This window comes from Anoplophora glabripennis, unplaced genomic scaffold (assembly GCF_000390285.2).
Source record: "Anoplophora glabripennis isolate ALB-LARVAE unplaced genomic scaffold, Agla_2.0 scaffold55, whole genome shotgun sequence".
Taxonomy (NCBI): Eukaryota; Metazoa; Arthropoda; class Insecta; order Coleoptera; family Cerambycidae; genus Anoplophora; species Anoplophora glabripennis.
In genome coordinates, this window is record NW_019416774.1 from 1,458,575 (window position 1) to 1,478,204 (window position 19,630).

General features: G+C 30.1%; 1 protein-coding gene across 1 annotated transcript in view; it reads left to right on the forward strand.

Annotated features, from left to right (window-relative positions):
* Positions 1-19,630, forward strand: part of LOC108906053 (limbic system-associated membrane protein) — a 522,137-nt gene that overhangs the window by 436,143 nt on the left and 66,364 nt on the right. The window contains exon 6 of the mRNA XM_018709195.2: positions 4,711-4,808. Within this exon, the coding sequence (XP_018564711.1) occupies positions 4,711-4,808 (98 nt within the window). The remainder of the gene's footprint in view (positions 1-4,710; positions 4,809-19,630) is intronic.

The window sequence follows — 19,630 nt, forward strand, 5'->3', positions numbered from 1 at the left end:
GAATTTTCACCACCAAAAACGGTGGTGACAACATTTTTAACAGTAAGGCAATGTTTCGCATTGTATTAGCTATGACCTGTCCAAATTTGGTTAGTGCATCTCTCTCGATTTCGAAAATTCAATATCTATATTCTATGTGATCGTATTCAGCCACGAAAATTGAGTAATTCCAAATACATATTTCGAATTTTCACCATCAATATTTTTAACAAAGTAAGTTATAATTTTCTCTACACCAAATAAGTATAGGTTTGGGGTAAAATTTAATTGCTCTAAGGGACTGCACTTCAGGATGCCTTCAGAAAAAAAGAAAGATGTAATATGATATAATGGCAATGCTGTTTACATAATTTCCTCTAATTGATGAAAGCTGATACATAAAGTTTTAAAAATAACTTCGAAACTTGATTCAATCTACCAGTATTAAAACTTGCGGAAAATTCGAAACATGCTTCAGTTTCCTGCTTATAGTGCAACTGACTATAAACTCCTGAAACTAATTATGAAGTCCTAAACAGCACTAGAGGCTACGAATTCTCTTTTTGTTAAATATTGACTATGTGCCAATTATCCTAAAGGAAAAGTGTGGCGTAGTACTTCATTACAAAAAAGTTTAACAAGTTATATATGTTACGATATTGAAGAAGAGACAATTTTAATAAACGAGTCTGTTTTATTCTACCATGAAATGGAACAGAACAAAGTACTCATATAGTGCCAAATATTTGATTTATTCTTTTCTCAGCGTTTATGTAACTAAGAAACTTGTTACGCGTATACAGAGTGTTTTCAAAAAAGGTTTCATAAGTCCAGAAACTGATAGAACATAAAAAATACATTTTTATTAAACAATATACTAATATAAATTGCTTTTCGCAAATTATTATTTGATAGTTGATATTTCTTTTTCAATAATGTGATATTTGCATTACAATATATGCATGGTGCATGCAGGTGATGTAAACTCCATTTGTTTGTTCGAAACTTGCGCAAAAAATGGAAATATTCTTCCACCACGAATTTGTAGATAATAAAATTGGGAAGTTCGGTGAAAAATACAGCCTCAATTAATTTTACGTTGCACGAAACATATTTTCATTATGTGGTTTATAAATGCATTATTTAACTTATGCCTATGCTACACCAGACACGCCGATTTAAAATTGATTTTGCGGTTGTAGCAAATTAAAACCAACTGTAATCGATAAATACATTCCATGTTACACGTGAATCCTAGCGCGGCAGTAAAAACAATTAAAACTATAAATATTAGGTACTGTTAATTAATCGAAAAATGTTATACAAATGCACGCCTCATTTATTATGTACCGGCACGACTGTGCGGTTTGAAGCCTTTTGTTAAAAACGATCTTCGGAGATAAAGCTCAAAATAAGGGATTTGATTTACATATAAAAGGGTTGGTTTACCGTTTTGATTTTATCTTTGTTAAAGTATGTGAACGCGTATATTTGAATTTCTACTTTATCGCTGAATGCATTAATATTTTCTGGAAATGCATGGAAGCCCTCCATTAATGTTTCTCTTTCAAGTGGAGTGTAATCATATCTGTCTCTCAATAACAGTTTTTAAATTCTTTCGTCGAACAAGGACAAAACTTTATGTGGGAAACTCATTAGGGGAGGATAACAGATGGAACCTCATTCATCCTGGATCTATACATAAAATGATTTTAATACCACAAATTGTATTATACATTTCTAAAGTTTTTGAGAGGTTCAACCACTACACATTGTTAAAAAAAACTTAAAAACGTAGGGCCTTGCAGTGGATTAGTTGAATTATTTCGTTGATACTCCCAATATATATGCAATGTTGTGGATTTAAATCTAATATTTCAATCATTAGGAATTCCTCAAGGGTCCATACTTGGACCTCTTCTGTTTGTTATTTTTATCAATGATATGTCGAAAGACCTAAATATACAATAACTATGGTACGCTGACGATGTAAATGATATTCTAAGTTGAAACGTTAAACGAATAAATAGCTAGACATGAGAAAATGAAGGATAAAAAGTTTGATTAATAAAAAGGTAAAATCGTTAGATGAACACATCAATCTGTCAAAATAAACTAAATAATGTAAAATTTTGAATTAAATAGGCTATAAAAGGCAACAAGACAGTAATAAAATACAACAAAGTACAATTTTGTAGTCATGTATCATATAGGAGCATTGGTATGAGGAAATTTGAAAAAAAATTAGATTTTGACAGATAGATTGACGGAGAGAGAAGGAGTTACACTTATAAATAAAATTCATGCAATAAACTAAGGCTATAATTAAAGTTTATCATACCTTTAGTCTATATTTATAAGTGGAATCAAAATTAAAGTTCTTTGTATAACTTCATATAGCGATTTTCGGAATATCAAAACGATGATTCAATATTGTGTGAAATTTGTTCTGTAAAAAGTATTTATAAGATGTAAAATGATTTGTGTTGTGTTAAAAAAACCTTCTAGTCATATAAAACTAAATTCCAGTTTACGTTCCAAGTAGTGCATAAACATTATTAGTTGTCAAAAAATGGTGGACCTGAAATCATTTCAGTTATTAGTTAATTCAAACAGAAAAAGACTGTTCAGAATAGTGAAAATAATGATATATCAATGTCGTGGAACAGTAATATAAACATAGTATTAAGCTAAATAGCGCAGTTTGGTTAAATTTTGCAAAAATTTGAAAAATTTGTAAAATGTTTGAAAATGAACGCAGAAGAAAGATATTGGTATTGAAACTTACAGAAAATTATGTAGAATCTGAATATGTAATTGTCATGATGCAAAAACATTCATAAAGACAATTTCCAATTAAAAAAATTCATAAAACGTCAATATAATGTATCCATAGCAACAGGTACTTTTGTCTTCAGTTTATAAAAACTAGAACAGGGCCCGTAGCAGTCAGTCTTTCATAATTTGCCAAGTTATAAACTACGTTTAGTTACTCCTAAAATAAACAAAAGCAAGTCAAAATTAAGTAAATAAATGGTGAACTTAGTTACCAGTTTTGAAACATCAAACGACATTCAGAAGTAATCTGCCATCTGTCAAAAGTGTAATTTTCTATCAGTTAAAATTTTTCTAACTAACCAAATACCTACTGGAAACTTATATAATGGGAACAAATGTTATTTAACCAAAAATGCAAAGTATAAATTGTCAAATAAAAATTAATGAAGAGCAGTGAGAAAATACAACGGCGGGTGCAAACCCTATTTACCAATGGAAAATCAAGCACAGTTTTACGACCTAGAGCACCTGAAATCCAACATCGACCATCAGGAGCATCACGTCACCTGAAAGGCAACTCCGAAACCAGCAATACATAAAAGCGTTACTTTTAAAAATTGGCCAATTTAAAAATCTCACTGTACGAGTTCGTAAATAACAATCAAACTGATAACTTAAAGGTAATTTTTTTTAAACATACCAAAGTAGACTATAATCTCTAAATTTTCACCTTCTAGAGCAAAAGTAGAATAACTAGTAGATTTAATGCAGTATTTAAGAAAATAAAATTTGTTAAGTTGTCCAAATATTTGAATATGCAATAGCTTAGTGCGAATTTTCATTTTCTAAACAAATCTCATACTTCAAAGTATATCAACATAGTGAAACACACCCCGAGGAAGTATCAGCTCTAAACCAAGTTACTGTACAAGACAAGTCTTGTTGGCGTCCAGGCAAAACTAAAATTAAAGTACAGCAAAATTAAAATTTAAATTCAATACATTCAATAAATGAAATAAATAAAAAAATTAAATTATATAAACAAAAAATTATAATTGAAACAAAAATCATAACAATATGTTGTCACATAAACTCTGTTTTGGACTGTGAAAATTCTCAAAGTTATATTACCTCACTTAAAATTGAATCTAAGGAGGTCATATTCCAGAATTACCTTACTTTGCATCATAAAAGAGCCGTTTAGCACATTCGCGGACGCCTGGTGCATTAAAAAAGTGCAAGAATAAATTTACAAGCTTTATCGGGTTAGTTAAATTAGATTTACGCCAAAAGTAGGTATGGTGATTAGATTTGACGGAACAAAACTGTAAATTGAGTATCGGGTCTCATCGAACTCCAAAACTACTCTTCTATTAGGTAATAGTAATATACCTCGACGAGACCGGTATTCTAGGTGGCATCCTCGTGAAGTTTGCACACATTGTTTTACATGTAACGTCTACAATAAAGCAATAGCGACTCAACCATGCAGCGACGTATAGAATACTGATATCCAGCATCCCAGTTTCCGGGCAATCACAGCTCGACTGCTTGCAGATACATGCCTGAGAAGCAAAAAAGTTTTTAAGGATGTCTAGAGAACGGGATAATGCACAATTTTCTACTAGCAGATATGGGTATTTCTTAAAAGTTTGCAGTTATTTTTAACCTCTTAACCGATATTTAAAACACTGAATGGAAAGCTGATCTTTTGAGCTTTTATCATTGGCGAAATCCTTAAAAATACTTCCAAATATTATCAGTCGTATTTTTAAGCATTTTAAAAATAAAGACCCAATTAAGTGTATCATTCTGTATCACGTGTAAAACAAACTGTTCGGGAGATACAGCTGCATGTAAATATTTACCCTGATCCCTGTCGTTCTCCCCAAAATATTGCTGGCAGGACAGTGACAGTATGATTTAGTTAATACAAGTCAAACATTATTTCAGATCCTCCTGAAATATCCGTGGAACGACCAGTGGTACATTCGGCCGAAGGATTTGAGGCTCAACTGGTGTGTATCGTCCATGGTGAAAGTCAACCTGAGGTGAGTTGGTTTATCATTTTTTGTTATTAATAAAGTAATAATGTCATGTACATACGTTTCGATATACTCGGCAGGTGCGTCTGCGTAACTACGCCTGCTACAGGTTTAAAGTACGTTTAAAAAATTTGTTGTAATAACTGACCTGCGTCGACCCGAGTTCAGTTACCGCCCATTATAAAATTCAATTGTCAAGAGATTTTACAGCAAATGAGTTTACTGTCGAGATAGTGACCGTAATAATCTTTCTGAGATCCAATTGGCAAATAAAACGTTGTGGATGGGATAATAAATATATGAGATTCTTGAAAAAATAGTCACTTCATACGTTCGTGTAAACCAAGAAAAAGGAAAAAAATGTTTGCTTATAATCACGAAAGAAATTAAATCAAATTTTGACTATTTGAGAATAACCAGTACAAGAAAATTATGAAAAGTTTATCATAAATTAGCGGAACATGTATAAAAAAATATTTAGAATGAAAGTAGACACATAAGTACAAACTTAAAAATAAAAATAAAACAAAATATCTCAAAACAGCATTGAAATACAAAATAATAATAATTTCAGGACCTATCACCATACATTTCAGTATACATATCCGTAAAAAGCCCTCGAATTGGCTTTAGAATTCTTTAAAAAGCACCAATACTTCTATAAAATATGTCGAAATACAACGAAAAGTTTAAAAAATAAAATGAACTGAAATAATTTTAGAATACAAGATACAGAATTAGAATACACGATACATCATTTTGAATTCGGATATGTTTAAAAGAAATTAACAAAAAAAATCGATTGTTCACACCTCGATATCTTACAAATCCATTATTAAACAAAAAGGAATCCTAATATCATTTTACAAAATTCTATCAATTCACAAAGTTTATTTAATTTCCCATTTATAAAGTGAAGCGCCTCATAAAAATCAGGTGGGTAATAAAATTAATAAACTTACCTTTCGCTGCTATCAATGTTTCGTATATAAACCCCGAAAAATATATCGAAATACAATTACACCACCTCGGGGGTTGCTATGAGATACTCTGTCACTATGTAATTAATCTTTTTCCTTTCCTCTTCAAAAGTTTTTTGTGCTCTTACTACGGATATTATATTTCATTTAATGTGATGAGGATCAAACGTGTTGCTCGAATCTTTCTGCTAATGGTTTTTGTCCCGCCGTTGTCCAAATATTTTTTGTAAATCAAAGTGCTTTTTACTGTAACTCACGCCAAATAAATTTTTGTTTCAGATATTTAAGCTCTTGCTAATTAATTATTAAACGTTGCTTTCAATAATTTTCTCACACAATTATAACTAGTCACAGTATATAGATATAATTTTAACATTTGTCAGGACTCTTTCATAGTTCTGAATTGATAAAAAAATAAGGTGGTGCTATGTGCTACTATTTGTAGTAACTTACTTTTTGGATTTATAAGGATATTCCACAATCTGATAACAATAAGAGTACGCATAGGTATTTGCAGAATTTTAAATTATTAGCTTTTAAGGGCGCCTTTTTGTATCATATTATTATGTATACATTTCTTTTGTCAATCTGACAAATCATGAGTGGGTTACTTCTGATCCTCCAAATCTTATCTGCGTTCCGAAGTTTCAGACAACGTGAGGTGAGATAATATAAAAATATTAGGTCTTACATAAACATCCTGTATTATACTAAAAACTATTTCATACAGCTGTAGGCACTAAAAAGTTTTCACCTTAAACAGTTAGACTCTATACAAAACAGGGTATTATTAATTTCAATCTTTAAACTCCTTTATACATTTTAGGTCCTGAAACCTTTGTTTATCTCTAAATTAAAAACTTTATTAATTTTAAAGATGAGCGGATGTACCAAAATCCTCCGAAAGAGAAATATAAAAGATAGCACTTGCAGTACCACAACCTTTTACTTTTCACTAAAGCGAGTACGTTACAGAAGTTCAGTCTGAGAACTTTTTGATGCATATTCCTAAAAGCCTCTCTATGCATACGACCAGTAAAATATGCATCTCTACCCTGCAAATGTTTAGCTTTCATGTTTATAGCATCCTCTTCCATTAATTTTAATTAAAAATATTGTTTTGTGCGAACTAATCTCCAATGTAATCCCAAAGATACGTTGCTGTATCCATAAAAATTGATTTAGTTAATGCGTGAAATAGTTTCACAATCCGCTTGGCATAAAACGAAAATGTATGCCCTCTGTTCGTGTTCAGCATTAAAATGTTTCGCAAGAAACAGCCACGTATTAGCCCACAATTTTTACACGAAGAAGTTAACTATTTTTACTTGAGCAAAGTAGGTAAATTAGTTGTAAAATCATGACACTGAATTTTGATGACAAGAAAGGTAATATTCGAAGTAGAAAGAGAAGAATGTGGTCACACTGAGAAAAATATGCAAAAACATCAACTGTACCTGCACTTCAAGAATGATAACATCATGTTATATATACCGAACTTCTTAGTCTCAAATTTAATTCTATTAGTTAAAATACCATTTTATTCTAATATTCACTCTCACTAACAAGAAATTTTAACATTTCATAAAATTTTATATGCGCCCATAAACGCTTCAATCGTTCCGCTGCATTTTTATTCCATTTCAGGGATGCTTAAAGTTGTAAAAGTTTAATAAAACGAGCTATTGGAGCAGATCAGATGAGACTTTGTAGTTAATACGTAGGTACGTTGATTATCTTTTATCCTTTTTATCTAGGTAAAATTTCGATTAGATTGCTCCACTGTCGCAGATATTAATTTTAGTGCAGATTTTTTGTAATATTGAATATATTTCTTTCAACAATATTTTCATTAGGTATCTTTTGCACTGAATTTAAAAAAAATGCACAACACATATTTTTATACGACTTCTATTCAACAAGAAGCACACTAGTTCCATAAATCAAAGTTATAGTTTTGATTGGAAAGTGTAAAGTAAACAAAAAAATACTTTATTGGCGTAAACGTTTTTGAGAAGTGTCTAAATTAAAAATTTGAAATATTTTAATGAAAACAATTTAACATATTTTCATGTAGGTATTCAAACTGAGACTGAACAAATTCTTTTCATTAAAAAAAACTTTGAAATATTCATGTACAGAGAAATATGATAAAAGAAAATAATGTTCCCACTTCATCTTTTATACGTCCAAAATAATACATTATAAACTAATTTTTAAATAATTTATAAGCACACAAACACGTGGTAAAAGTATTAAAAACTCAATTTTACCTGTCGGGGGTATAACTTGATCAGCTCATTCATATTTAAATGAGGCCAGAAACAACAGGGAAAAGCCTTTTGTAAACATTATGAAACAATTTCATTTTGGGAAATCATAATATTTAGTACGAAAATGTTTTTGCTGAATCAATTGATTTAATGTTAAAACCTGTTCATATTTTTATCTTATATATAAAAGTATAAAACATTCAATAGAAAGTCTGTTTTATTTTTCAAATTCTGAATTTACAGAAAGTTTTGAATATTATTTGCTGTATGTTTTATGTAAAAAAGAGTTGCAACTACATTTTTTCCGAATAAAAATTGATATAGTATTGTCCAAAAGTGATCAATCTCTTAGTATATTTACACTGCTTACGAATTCAAACAAAATAATTCAATGGAATTAAATTGGGCGAATGACGTGGTCAACCTATTGGTCTATAGAAGGATCATCTTTTCATTAGTCTATAATTCTCTTCCAACCACCGAATAATTTGTTGACAAAAATGCAATGGATTTCCATCTCCATCATCACCAGGGAAAAAAACGAGCCTGCTCGTAAACAGTGCATTATCCCAAAATATTGGTAGAATTTGGACAGTAGTTTTTATATTGACGAAACTAGAATAGTTAGAAGTCTAATCAAAGACCTCGTTCAAATTCGTTTATCTTGAAATATAACAAAAGATATCAATTTTAACGCTCTCTATCTCGAAAACTAAGCATTCATAATTTCATAATTTGATTTGAATTCATCTTGTATATTACAGATTGAAATTGGCGAAATATGTTTATCCTAAAAAATGAATTATTTGAGGAACTTAACTTTTCAAATTTGTGAAAATAATTATTTAAGTTTGTTGCTATACAGAAAGAAGTACCTGAACAAGATCTAAATACATATTTTTAAATAATCTACAAATAAATACAAACAATTTTTTTCCATTTAGAGACAACAGAAGTAGCGAGATGAACAAAACAAACTATATTGACACACAAAATGTTATATTTTGAATTTCATTTTCTTACTTTCAAATGCTCAAATAATAATGCATTGGTGTTTTGCAGATAAAATAGTTACAGAATTTTTAGTCGCTGTGACAGTCAAAAGTTTCTTTATTTTAAGGAGACCAAATGCATTCATAATTGAAACAAAGAACAAAAATGAAAGAAAATCATTTTAAGAAAAACAGTAGAATGGTGAAATTTGGACAAATCATTCAGCTAAGCAAAGGCCTAAATTCACTGAATTTATCTCCAACTATGTCAACCAATAGCAGAAATATCGGGAGATATTTCCACCAAAAACTGCAGAAGTTCGAAGCTTCTTAGTATTTTGATAATTTGTTACAAACTCATTTACCATTCCCTCGTATCATACCAGGTGTGAAGACAATTTGCAGTTGTCGCCTGTCAAAGGCAGTATGACTTTTCAGTATGGCTAACCTCCGTTCCCTTTGGAAGCGTTCGGAGCAGGATGGGATTCTGCTTAAATTTAAACAATGACAGTGACACAATAGTAACACATAATTGTTTGCAAAAACATGAACATAAAAAAATATTTCACATATATATCAGATAAATATTTTTATTTATTTTATTTATTTATTTAAAATAACACGTCTGTAAATTATAAAGAAACAAAGTGCACTTTAAAAAACTAATTATTACTCGATTATTTATTTGATTAAAAAAAATTCTGATACGTATTCAGGAGAACACGTACTATTACTGACTGATCCCCACTTAACGTTACACCCTGTATAATACTAATCATAATCCTTAATTTACCTTTTAGATTACATTATAACGCGATTTATTATCCCATAATAAAATATAATTTCCGGACCGTTTACGTTTGTCAGAGTAAACTGAATGTATGATGAATCTTGTTATCCCATTATTGACCGGTGCCATTTTGTAGCACATTTATCGCGTGCACTGGTGGCATTAAATCACGGTTTCCAATGACACGATACCGGCGTTTTTCTACGATCCGCGATTTTCCAAGCGGAAATGATGTTAATACAGCACATATCCGGCTTAACACATCCATCTCTGCGCATGGCTGAGCGTGTCAACCGCAAGCGCGCCATTTGCATATAAATTATCAATTTGCCCCGAGACACGGTCTAGTGTTGTATGAAGGAGCGCACCAGCTTGAACGTATTCTCGTAAAAATTGAGTTTTTACACCGCCCGCAATAACTCCAAATAATTTCGACAATGTTTCTAATAAATTTTATATGTACTATATCGAATTTAAATGTAAGGCTATGATGGTAAAATGCTTAAATGTTCCTTTCTTTTCTGCAAAAACTTTAGTGCCTCTCCAACGTCTCTATATACAGGGTATTCCAACAAGAGACCCTGAGATTACTTTTCATGATAGAGTCCTATCAAAAACATTACCAAACAAAAGTCGTAGAGTATCAAGAAACGAACATGCTGCTGATCAAGGATTTAACCTTGACCTTAAACACCAAGGTCATAGCAAGGTCAACTCGGAACTATTAAATTGAACACCTTATTTTTCATACCAGCAATCAATAAAGCGCCAAATTTTTATCAGGATATGGAATTTTTTTCTGGTGCGTTCTTGCAGGACAATTGAAGGATAATCTCATTTTTCGAATAACTCGAAAGGAAATGTTTCAAGCACTGTAGGATTTTTGACAAATTACATGATCAGCTTGGATTTGACCTTCACCACAAGTCGTAAGGTCAAACTAAGGTCAATTTAATGTCAAACCGCAAATTTTATGTCGAAATTTGGGATCGAAGAATTTTTGTAGTATGTTCTTTTGGGTCATTTGAAGGTTAGATTCATATTTCATAAAAAAATAATAGAATGTAATAGACGCATTGGACTGTCACAATTAGTATGATTATTTTGGAATTCGACACGTTGTTAGATTAAAAATTAAAATCTGATTAAAGGTCATTTTGGAAGTTGATATCTAATCAGTATTAAATCAAATCCAATTTAACTAGTCATTCAGAATCTTACTAATTTTGCTTAAAACGTTTTTGTGGGTCTGTTCAGAGGAAAATGAGTTTGACCTTCTAAAGGACATATTTCAAAAATGTTCTCCCTCACCTTCAATAAAATATTGAAAATACAATATTTTCTGAGTTAATCGTGATTGATAATGTACATATTTTATTAAAAAAAAAAGACGTTTTTCAGTAGTTTTTCTCGAATAACTCGGAAAATAGACGTTCTATGAAAAAAAAACCATCACGAAGCTTATAGAAAAAGCAAAAGATTGCGTATTTTTCATTTATGTAGGTGCAATAGATGCTGAGATACGGCTGGTTGAAGATAATTTCATGACCGCCAGAAACTAAATTGGAAGCATTTAAAGAAAATTTAATAGAAAAAATTTTAAAGTATTTTAAAAAATCTTTAAAATGAACTTGACTTTAAGTCATTAGCATAAAAATTAACAGAGTTATGATTAAAAACTGTTAAATCGCTTTTTCGGAAAATAATCAGTACAAAAACTGATGAATTTTTCACGAGATTTAAAAGTAAATGTAATTCTTCTACGATTTACATTTTTATGTGCTAAAAATATATTATACAAGTTTAAGCGGTTTAGAATGCATATTTTGGAAAATATGTATTACGTTTTGATTGAAAAAAAATTTTTAATTCCAAAAAAATGACATATTTTAAAAATAAAACAGACACGAAAAATAGTCAAAAGTACAAAAGTTTATATTTTTTTTCACAAAATATTTTGGTTTTTTTTTATTTATTTAGGATAAAAATTAACAGAAATGTCACTGTTAGAAGTTTGCAATTGAGGGCGAACGACATGTTTGTCAAACCCTTTAACCTTAAAAATCGCAAAAATAACTCGTTACATAAAATATATTCAACTTTACAGTAATATCCGTAAAATCGTTTTTGGATCATCTTAATAGCTTTAATATCTAGGAAGTTATCGTTAAAAAACCAACGGTACCTTACCGCTTCAATTTTCGGAGCATATCAATATTCTGGTTATCCACAACTTCCGAGCATTCTATATACAGAATACCTTCACTTCTTCTCTTTAATCTTTTAATACTTCTACTTATCAACTTTAAATGTATAAAATTGTTTTTGATCAGATAAACACTATTATAAAAACTTATTAATTTTAAATAATTTAAAAGCCATTTTTTTATATTTTGTCATTCGAGGTGGTTTTTAAGGATTAAAACAATGCGATAAATTATAAATTGTATTATAAACAGGTAAAAGAATTTATTTTATCCTGTTTGTACTATCAAATCGTTTCAAACTGTTAAAAACTATTTTTATATGTATATATTTTGTTATTAGGGGTAGTTTTTAAAGGTTGAAATATTGAAAAGATTTCTAGCTATAATATCCCCTAAAAATAAGAAGCGCATATCAAGTATATATTACTTTTCATTTCTCTTCGTTCAATGGACTATTAATGCAAATTACAAAAAATTTATTCCCTTTTAAAATATAAATACGCTTAAATCTATAAACCGAAAAAATATTAAAGTGATAACTATGTTAAATTCTATTCTACGATATTTTCGATTACTATAAATTACAGCTTAAGTACTGCAGTTATTGTCCTTCAATTTTCTTACCTACTACCTAGAGGATAGCAATTATACTTTTTCACGTAACTATCCATAATATATTAATCCATAATTTGAAATAGACGTAGAAATAAAAAATAAGCCAACTGAACAGAAACCTGATAGCAGGAATCGAAGAGTTTTGTATCAATTTTCGGATACAGGCGTTTTAAAACAGGTCACAAAGATATCTATGATTAAATCTTTCACTGCGAATGAGTCGCTTTATATCAAAGAAAAAAACATGCTCCCGATAAATATATTAATCCATACATTACGTTTTCACGGATCGGAATCTTCAAAGTACTTTTCAAATCAGAATCAGATAAACGAAGAAATGATAAATTATAATAGGAACTCCTTTGTATTCCATGAAAATAATTAAAATAAATTAGAAAGATTATTAATCCTTCCCCCTGTAAATGACAACCGGCATAATTCCATTTCATTTTATTCCACTGGGTTATTTTTCATTGACAAAAGCACTTGCTGTGCGCGGTAAAAAAAGACGTGGTCGAGCAACTTTTATACATACAATCAATTTATAGAAAGCCGGCGGTTACGTAATCAGGAAGGACGGTTTCCTCAACCCCCCGGCAAGTGCCATTGAATTATGCCCATAATAAATCAGCCATAAACTTGAAACTTTTTATTGATGCCAAGGAGTGTTATTAAATCTGTGTAATAAAGTGTGTGAAATTGAGTTATTTATTCGGCGGGTAAATATGGTAGTTTAGGGTCTTTCGGGACGCGAAAGCCTGCAATAGACTCACGTACTTCCATAATGTGAGTCGTACGTCATCCGTTCCACGAGTTGCATCGCTGAAAAGCGTTTAAGGGAAGAAATATTGTTTACGAAAATTACAGAAGTGTTTACACTCCCAGTATTTTACGCTGCTTCCAAGCCCGCGACTTTAATATTCGGGGAATACTGCGATCTGAATATGCATGCCGAAGGAAAACTGACATTCCAGTATTTTTAGATAATTTTATACCACGTTTTTTCTCATAAAACGAATTGCATTATTATTTCTCTTCGGAAAAATAATAAGATACTTGGTTTTGGAAATAAATAATATTCATAAAACTCTTCAAGTCGATATCTAGATATCTAAAAGAAATATGAAAGATTTATTAAAAAAAAAAGTGTCACCGAACTTAATATGATAAAGTTCTAGTGTTAATTTTGAAAAAAATATACCTATAACAACTTCTGTTCATCAAAAGAATATTTTTAGTTTCAAATGTATCTGGCACCTGTTATTTTTTTGTATTGCAAGCACTGCTCATAATTTGATAGATTTTTAAGTGAAGCACATTCAGCAGCTTCAATCATCGAAAAATTTCTTTCGATTGTGATGAGATATTTTTTTTCGGCCTCGAGATATTGGGATTGATGAATTTTAAACATTTTTATATTAGAAGCAATAAAAAGTTACCGTTCCATTTTCGTAAATAAATGATTTCCCTGGCGGGGCAAGTTATTCGTGACCTAAAAGCAAAACCATATACATGCTCTAAACATTTATAGACTAATCACTTAATATTTATTTGTTGGAATTGAAATAGCTAACGACAAAATAACGTTATTTAGCATATAATTATTTATTCTGAATATGTAGTGGCGGTGAACTGTATATTGTCTACTAACATTCCATTGAAGTAAATAATACAAGTTATTTTAGGAATTCAATGCATATTTAATAATTTAATTTATTAGTATTTAAACCATTGTACATTGAAAAAGTGTAGTAGCATATGATCAAAAACCTAAAATATATAAGGTATAATATTCACAATATGACTTTCAGTATATGACAGATGGAGTCACTGTTATATCTTCCTGTCAATATACAGGAAAATATTTTTATTTCTTTTCAAGTAAATCTTATTTTAACTGTTTTGGTACAAATATAGAGATAGTGCTTTATTATATGTTACGAACGAAAATACAGGCATCATTCTGTTTTTATTAGGTATTTAATTTTATTAATGTTTAAAAAAATACTAAAATAAAAATTGTACCTCTCACAATTTCAAACAAAATACATGGAAAAATTAAAATTAAAAATCGTCTCTATATAAATTTTAATTAACTGCGGATAATTAATTTTCCTGATTGGTTAATACCATGGAAAGTCAATTAAATCAATATGTTTATATGAACATATAAATTATACGTTAATTTTCAAACAATGTGTTTCAATATTTGTTTTGTCAAACGGTATATCGATGACAGTTGCTCTGTATATGTCCACAGAAAAGGTGTCGAATAGAAAAAACCTATTTTTTCATTTTATGGAAAAAAGTTACTCTTGATAAAAGATTTTGCTGGTTGAGTAAGATTGGGATAGAAAAATGTAACATTTATTGTACGGGGTGTTCAAAAAATTGAAAAAACTTTAAATGGTAAAAGAGCAAAGTGCACTTATTTGTGAAGATGTGGAAATAAGTTACTAGGAAAAGTTGTTAAAAAATATAAGGCAGTTTCTAATAACCAATTTTCGATAAAATCGGCCTACTTTTATTTATTGCTCAATTAAAGGATGCGATTAGAGATGCCGTTGCTTCAATATCTTCAGATGAGGTTGGTTAGAAGAAGTTTTGATGAATTGCCTGTTTAAAAACATGTGCTCAATATGGTGGCAGTGTATTTGAGTAAATAAACTTTAAAAATTTGTGAATTGTTAATTTGGAATAATTTAATTTGTATAAAATAAATTTAATGATTACAAATAAATAAAAGTACGCCGATTTTTCGAAAATTAGTATTAGGGACTGCCTTTTGCTTTTGAACAACTTTTCCAATTACTTATTTCCACATCTTCACAAATAAATGCACTTTACTCTTGTAGCATTTAAAGTTTTTTCCATTTTTTGAACATTCCGTACAATAAATGTTAAACTTTTCTATTTCAATCTTACTTTAAGAACCAGCAAAATTTGTTATCAAGAGTAACTTTCTTCGATAAAATGAGAAAAATAAGAAAGTTTTTCCTATTCAACACTTTTTCTGTGGACATACCGTATATATAACCTAGAAAATTACTAAACTCTAATTATCTCTCCCTTTCACTCTCTCCCTTCACATCTGGCAATAATACACCTAATGAATAACATAATTGTAACTTTCTATAAAATGGCGAATGCGCCGATTCGAATCACCGGCATGTGTACGAAAATTATGAAATACCGTGTTTATTAATAATATCCTACCCGTTCGATCAGGAAGTCTTGGATTTGCGTAAAGCTACAGAAAACTGTTCAGCACCGCCCCATGTGTCACCAAACTAAAATGTCTAAACCCTTGTCACCGAACGACAACATACATAATAAATAACATATCAAAAACGTGATTCGTGTTGACATGCGTGATTTTACATAAAAAGCTTTGCGACTATTACATATTTTATGTGACGCATTTATAAAGCAATCCTATCATATTACACTAATCATGGTAACATGCCGATAAAAGTCATGTAACGGTTTATACTTAATGGGAAATTATGTTTTTGCATTTTAACTCGTGCGAAAAACAATATTTCCCCGTGAGGCTTTCGCAACGGCAGTGGCATAAAAAGTTGGCAGCAAAGTCTATCCATCAGCTATTAATTTAAATTATACTCTATTTGTAGTTTATTAGTTTAGAGTTGTGACGAAAAATCCACTTCAATATTTACGTATGGGTAGTGTTTTATGTATATACTACTCATTTTTTAATTCAATTGTATAGCGATATAGGTATGTTTGTCACGCCAAACTTCAATTAGAATTTCCAAGATAAAGTTTTCAAATTGAATTTCCTGTGAATAATTGAATCATCAAATTAAGTGTATTTTTAGCAATCTGATTAAATCCAAGATATTCCAATTCCATCTCCTGTGGCGGCCTAAACACGCTGACGCTGCAAAAATTACAGTCAGCGTCTCTTATGTTTTTTTACCATTAATTTTAAGTGACGTTAGATATAGCCGAACCATCTATCTTTATTTAGAAAATAGATTTATTCCACTCTATTTTTAACATGTGTAAGCACGTATTAAATCGACGCATCCGAATAAATAAGCCTTTTATTAGCTCTATCGAAAATCACATTAGCCTTGGTGAATTAAACGGAGAAAGAAGGAGGCGAGGATCATGTTTTTTGTTGTCAGCAGCTTCTTTTGTTTCGTCGGACTGTTTTACACGTACTTTCAGCCCCTCTCTTAATCGCTCCGTTGATTGTTTTTTAAATTGCTGGCTGTTTTCTTGCTTTAATTGTTTGTTTGTATCCTGTCGAGTTTATCAAAAGAGTGACGATAATTTGTTCGAGGTGACAAAAACCACCGACGGATTGACTTTTTTGTTTCGTCCGGCGCCGATGTCGGCAGACAAATTCAGGAATCGATAATACAATAATATTTTTATCTTTGGGAGATTTATGCTTTATAAAATTATACTGTAAATCACTTAACGTCCTAACCTAAGCCAATATTAAAAAAAATATACAGTGGGCCCACTAAGGACACAAAATATTTTTTGAGACGCACTATTAGAACGATTTCTTTGTATATTGTTGGCAAATATTTTTGTCACATGTCCGTTATGTCAATTCGCCATAAATTATGAGCATATCATAATATTCACGATTGCTAAATAAATGAGCCATTTTCAAAAGAAAACTTGGAAATACGGCTATTAAATGAACTCTCGAAAAACAGCACAGCAATCACTACAACAATGTATTACAAACTGACTTTCGAATACAGTCCGGCTGCATAAAAAACCTACAAACTCATAAAAAGTGTTACAGAAATTTTTGTAAGTACTCGCCGTGATAAAATACATGTATTTCAGCAGTTCCAAAACAGTTTTAAACACATTATTAATTAGCTTTTTTCTCTATGACCTTAAACTTCCGGTACAAGTTTGTGACATCAGTTAACTCAACTTTTGCTCCTTTTTCACCGCTTTAAATTTTTGACGTAAGTTCATTAACACCCTGTATACAAATATTGGTGTAATGTTACCAGTTTTGTTTAGATCAGTCTTTTTTAATTTTAAGTTACACAGACATAACTAGTTCAACGTGTTAAATACTAAAACATTAATATTTACAATACGAGATTTTAAGAATAATTGCCAAAACTATTCCCAATTACAGTTCACCAAATGTGGACGGTGTTGGATTGCAGATGTGCAAATTCGTCGTTTATCAATTTTGCTGCTATAAAGGTTAATGTGGGAAAGGAAATTAGTTAAAGTTAATAAACTGCCGTTAAAATGATTTACGTGCCATATTGCTACCACAGTTCAGTGTAGGAAGCAAATATGTATTAGCTAATTTGTTATATGAAGATGTACATGATATACCTATACACAGATATCTAATATTTTATTGCAAGATGCAATATGATAATATCGATGGAAGTACTTATATAGAACACAAAGTCTCAAAACCTCATATACGAAACAAAGTATAAAATTGTCGTCTATTTTACACTAAGGGGGTATCTGTTTCGGGTTGGATAAAACGCATATGATTGGAGATTTTTGCTTTGACGGCTTCTAAATAACATCAGAAATGATAATATTTCTATGCAATAAAACCGTGGGCTTAATTGTTATTGCAAAAAAGTATAAAAAAAAATATCAAAAAAATTCATTTTTTTCTTGGATTTCTCGTCGACAACTTAGCAACTATTCATTTTAGACAAAAATGGAAGAGGAAAAAATGTTTTGTAATTAAATTTTGATCAAAAAAATAATTATTGTTATTGCAAAAATCGGAAAAATCATTTAAAAAATTGCAAAAAATACTAGTTTATTTGTCAATTTTTTTCAGACACTTGAATAATACTTCATACTCCGAAAAACATTCATAACTTCATTACTCCGAAAATAATGGGCGGCTCATCAGGGTTTTTTTAAAGTACTCGTCTTTCCGAGTACTTTCAAATCATCTTTTAAAATAAAAAAAATTGAAAGAACATTAAATTATTGCTTATAAGAGTGAAAATTGCGAAAATGTTTAAACAATCACCACGGCTCACCTAAGCGTCCGATTTGAAATTTTCAAAAACCATTTTAAAGCTTGAGAGCTCTTCTTTTTGTGGTGACATTTTCAAGTATTCAAAGGCTTTAGATTTTTAGAAATTTGATTTTGAAAATTTTGTAATTTAAAAAAAAATTAAACAATTAGGTATTATATAAAAACAATCGAACCGAATTGGATGAAATTTGGTGTGATGAATCCATGCATTCAGAAGTTTAATTGGGAAAAGTATGAAGATCCTAGGTATTATTTAAGTGTCTGAAAAAAATTGACAAATAAACTAGCATTTTTTGCAATTTTTTAAATGATTTTTCCGATTTTTGCAATAACAATAATTATTTTTTCGAATTGCAACTAACTCTATCTTGATCAAATTTGATTACAAAACTTTTTTTCCTTTTCCATTTTTGTCTAAAATGAATAGTTGCTAAGTTGTCGACGAGAAATCCAAGAAAAAAATGAATTTTTTATACTTTTTTGAAATAACAATTAAGCCCACGTTTTTTTTATTTGCATAGAAAAATTATCATTTCTGATGTTATTTAGAAGCCGTTAAAGCAAAAATCTCCGATCATATGCGTTTTACCCAAGTATACCCTTTTTAAAACAGATACCGCGTGGACTATAAAGTTACGTAAAGTGCACAGATTTTCAAATAACCACAGCATCACGTCATAGCTTTACAATCTTATATTTTTAAATTATTGTGTAAATGCGTAACCTCTTTGTGACTTTAATTTAATCAAATTTCTAATATTTGAACATTTTATATCTTAAATAATTCGATAATGCTTCGAAAAACGAACCAAAATTTTATGAAACAAATCAATTTTTTGCTCCAAAATTATTTCGTTTAGATACAAAAATTTAATTTAGTTCATCTAAATCCACTTCTTTCATCAAATGCGTTGTGAATCCCTTCTATTATTTGATACGA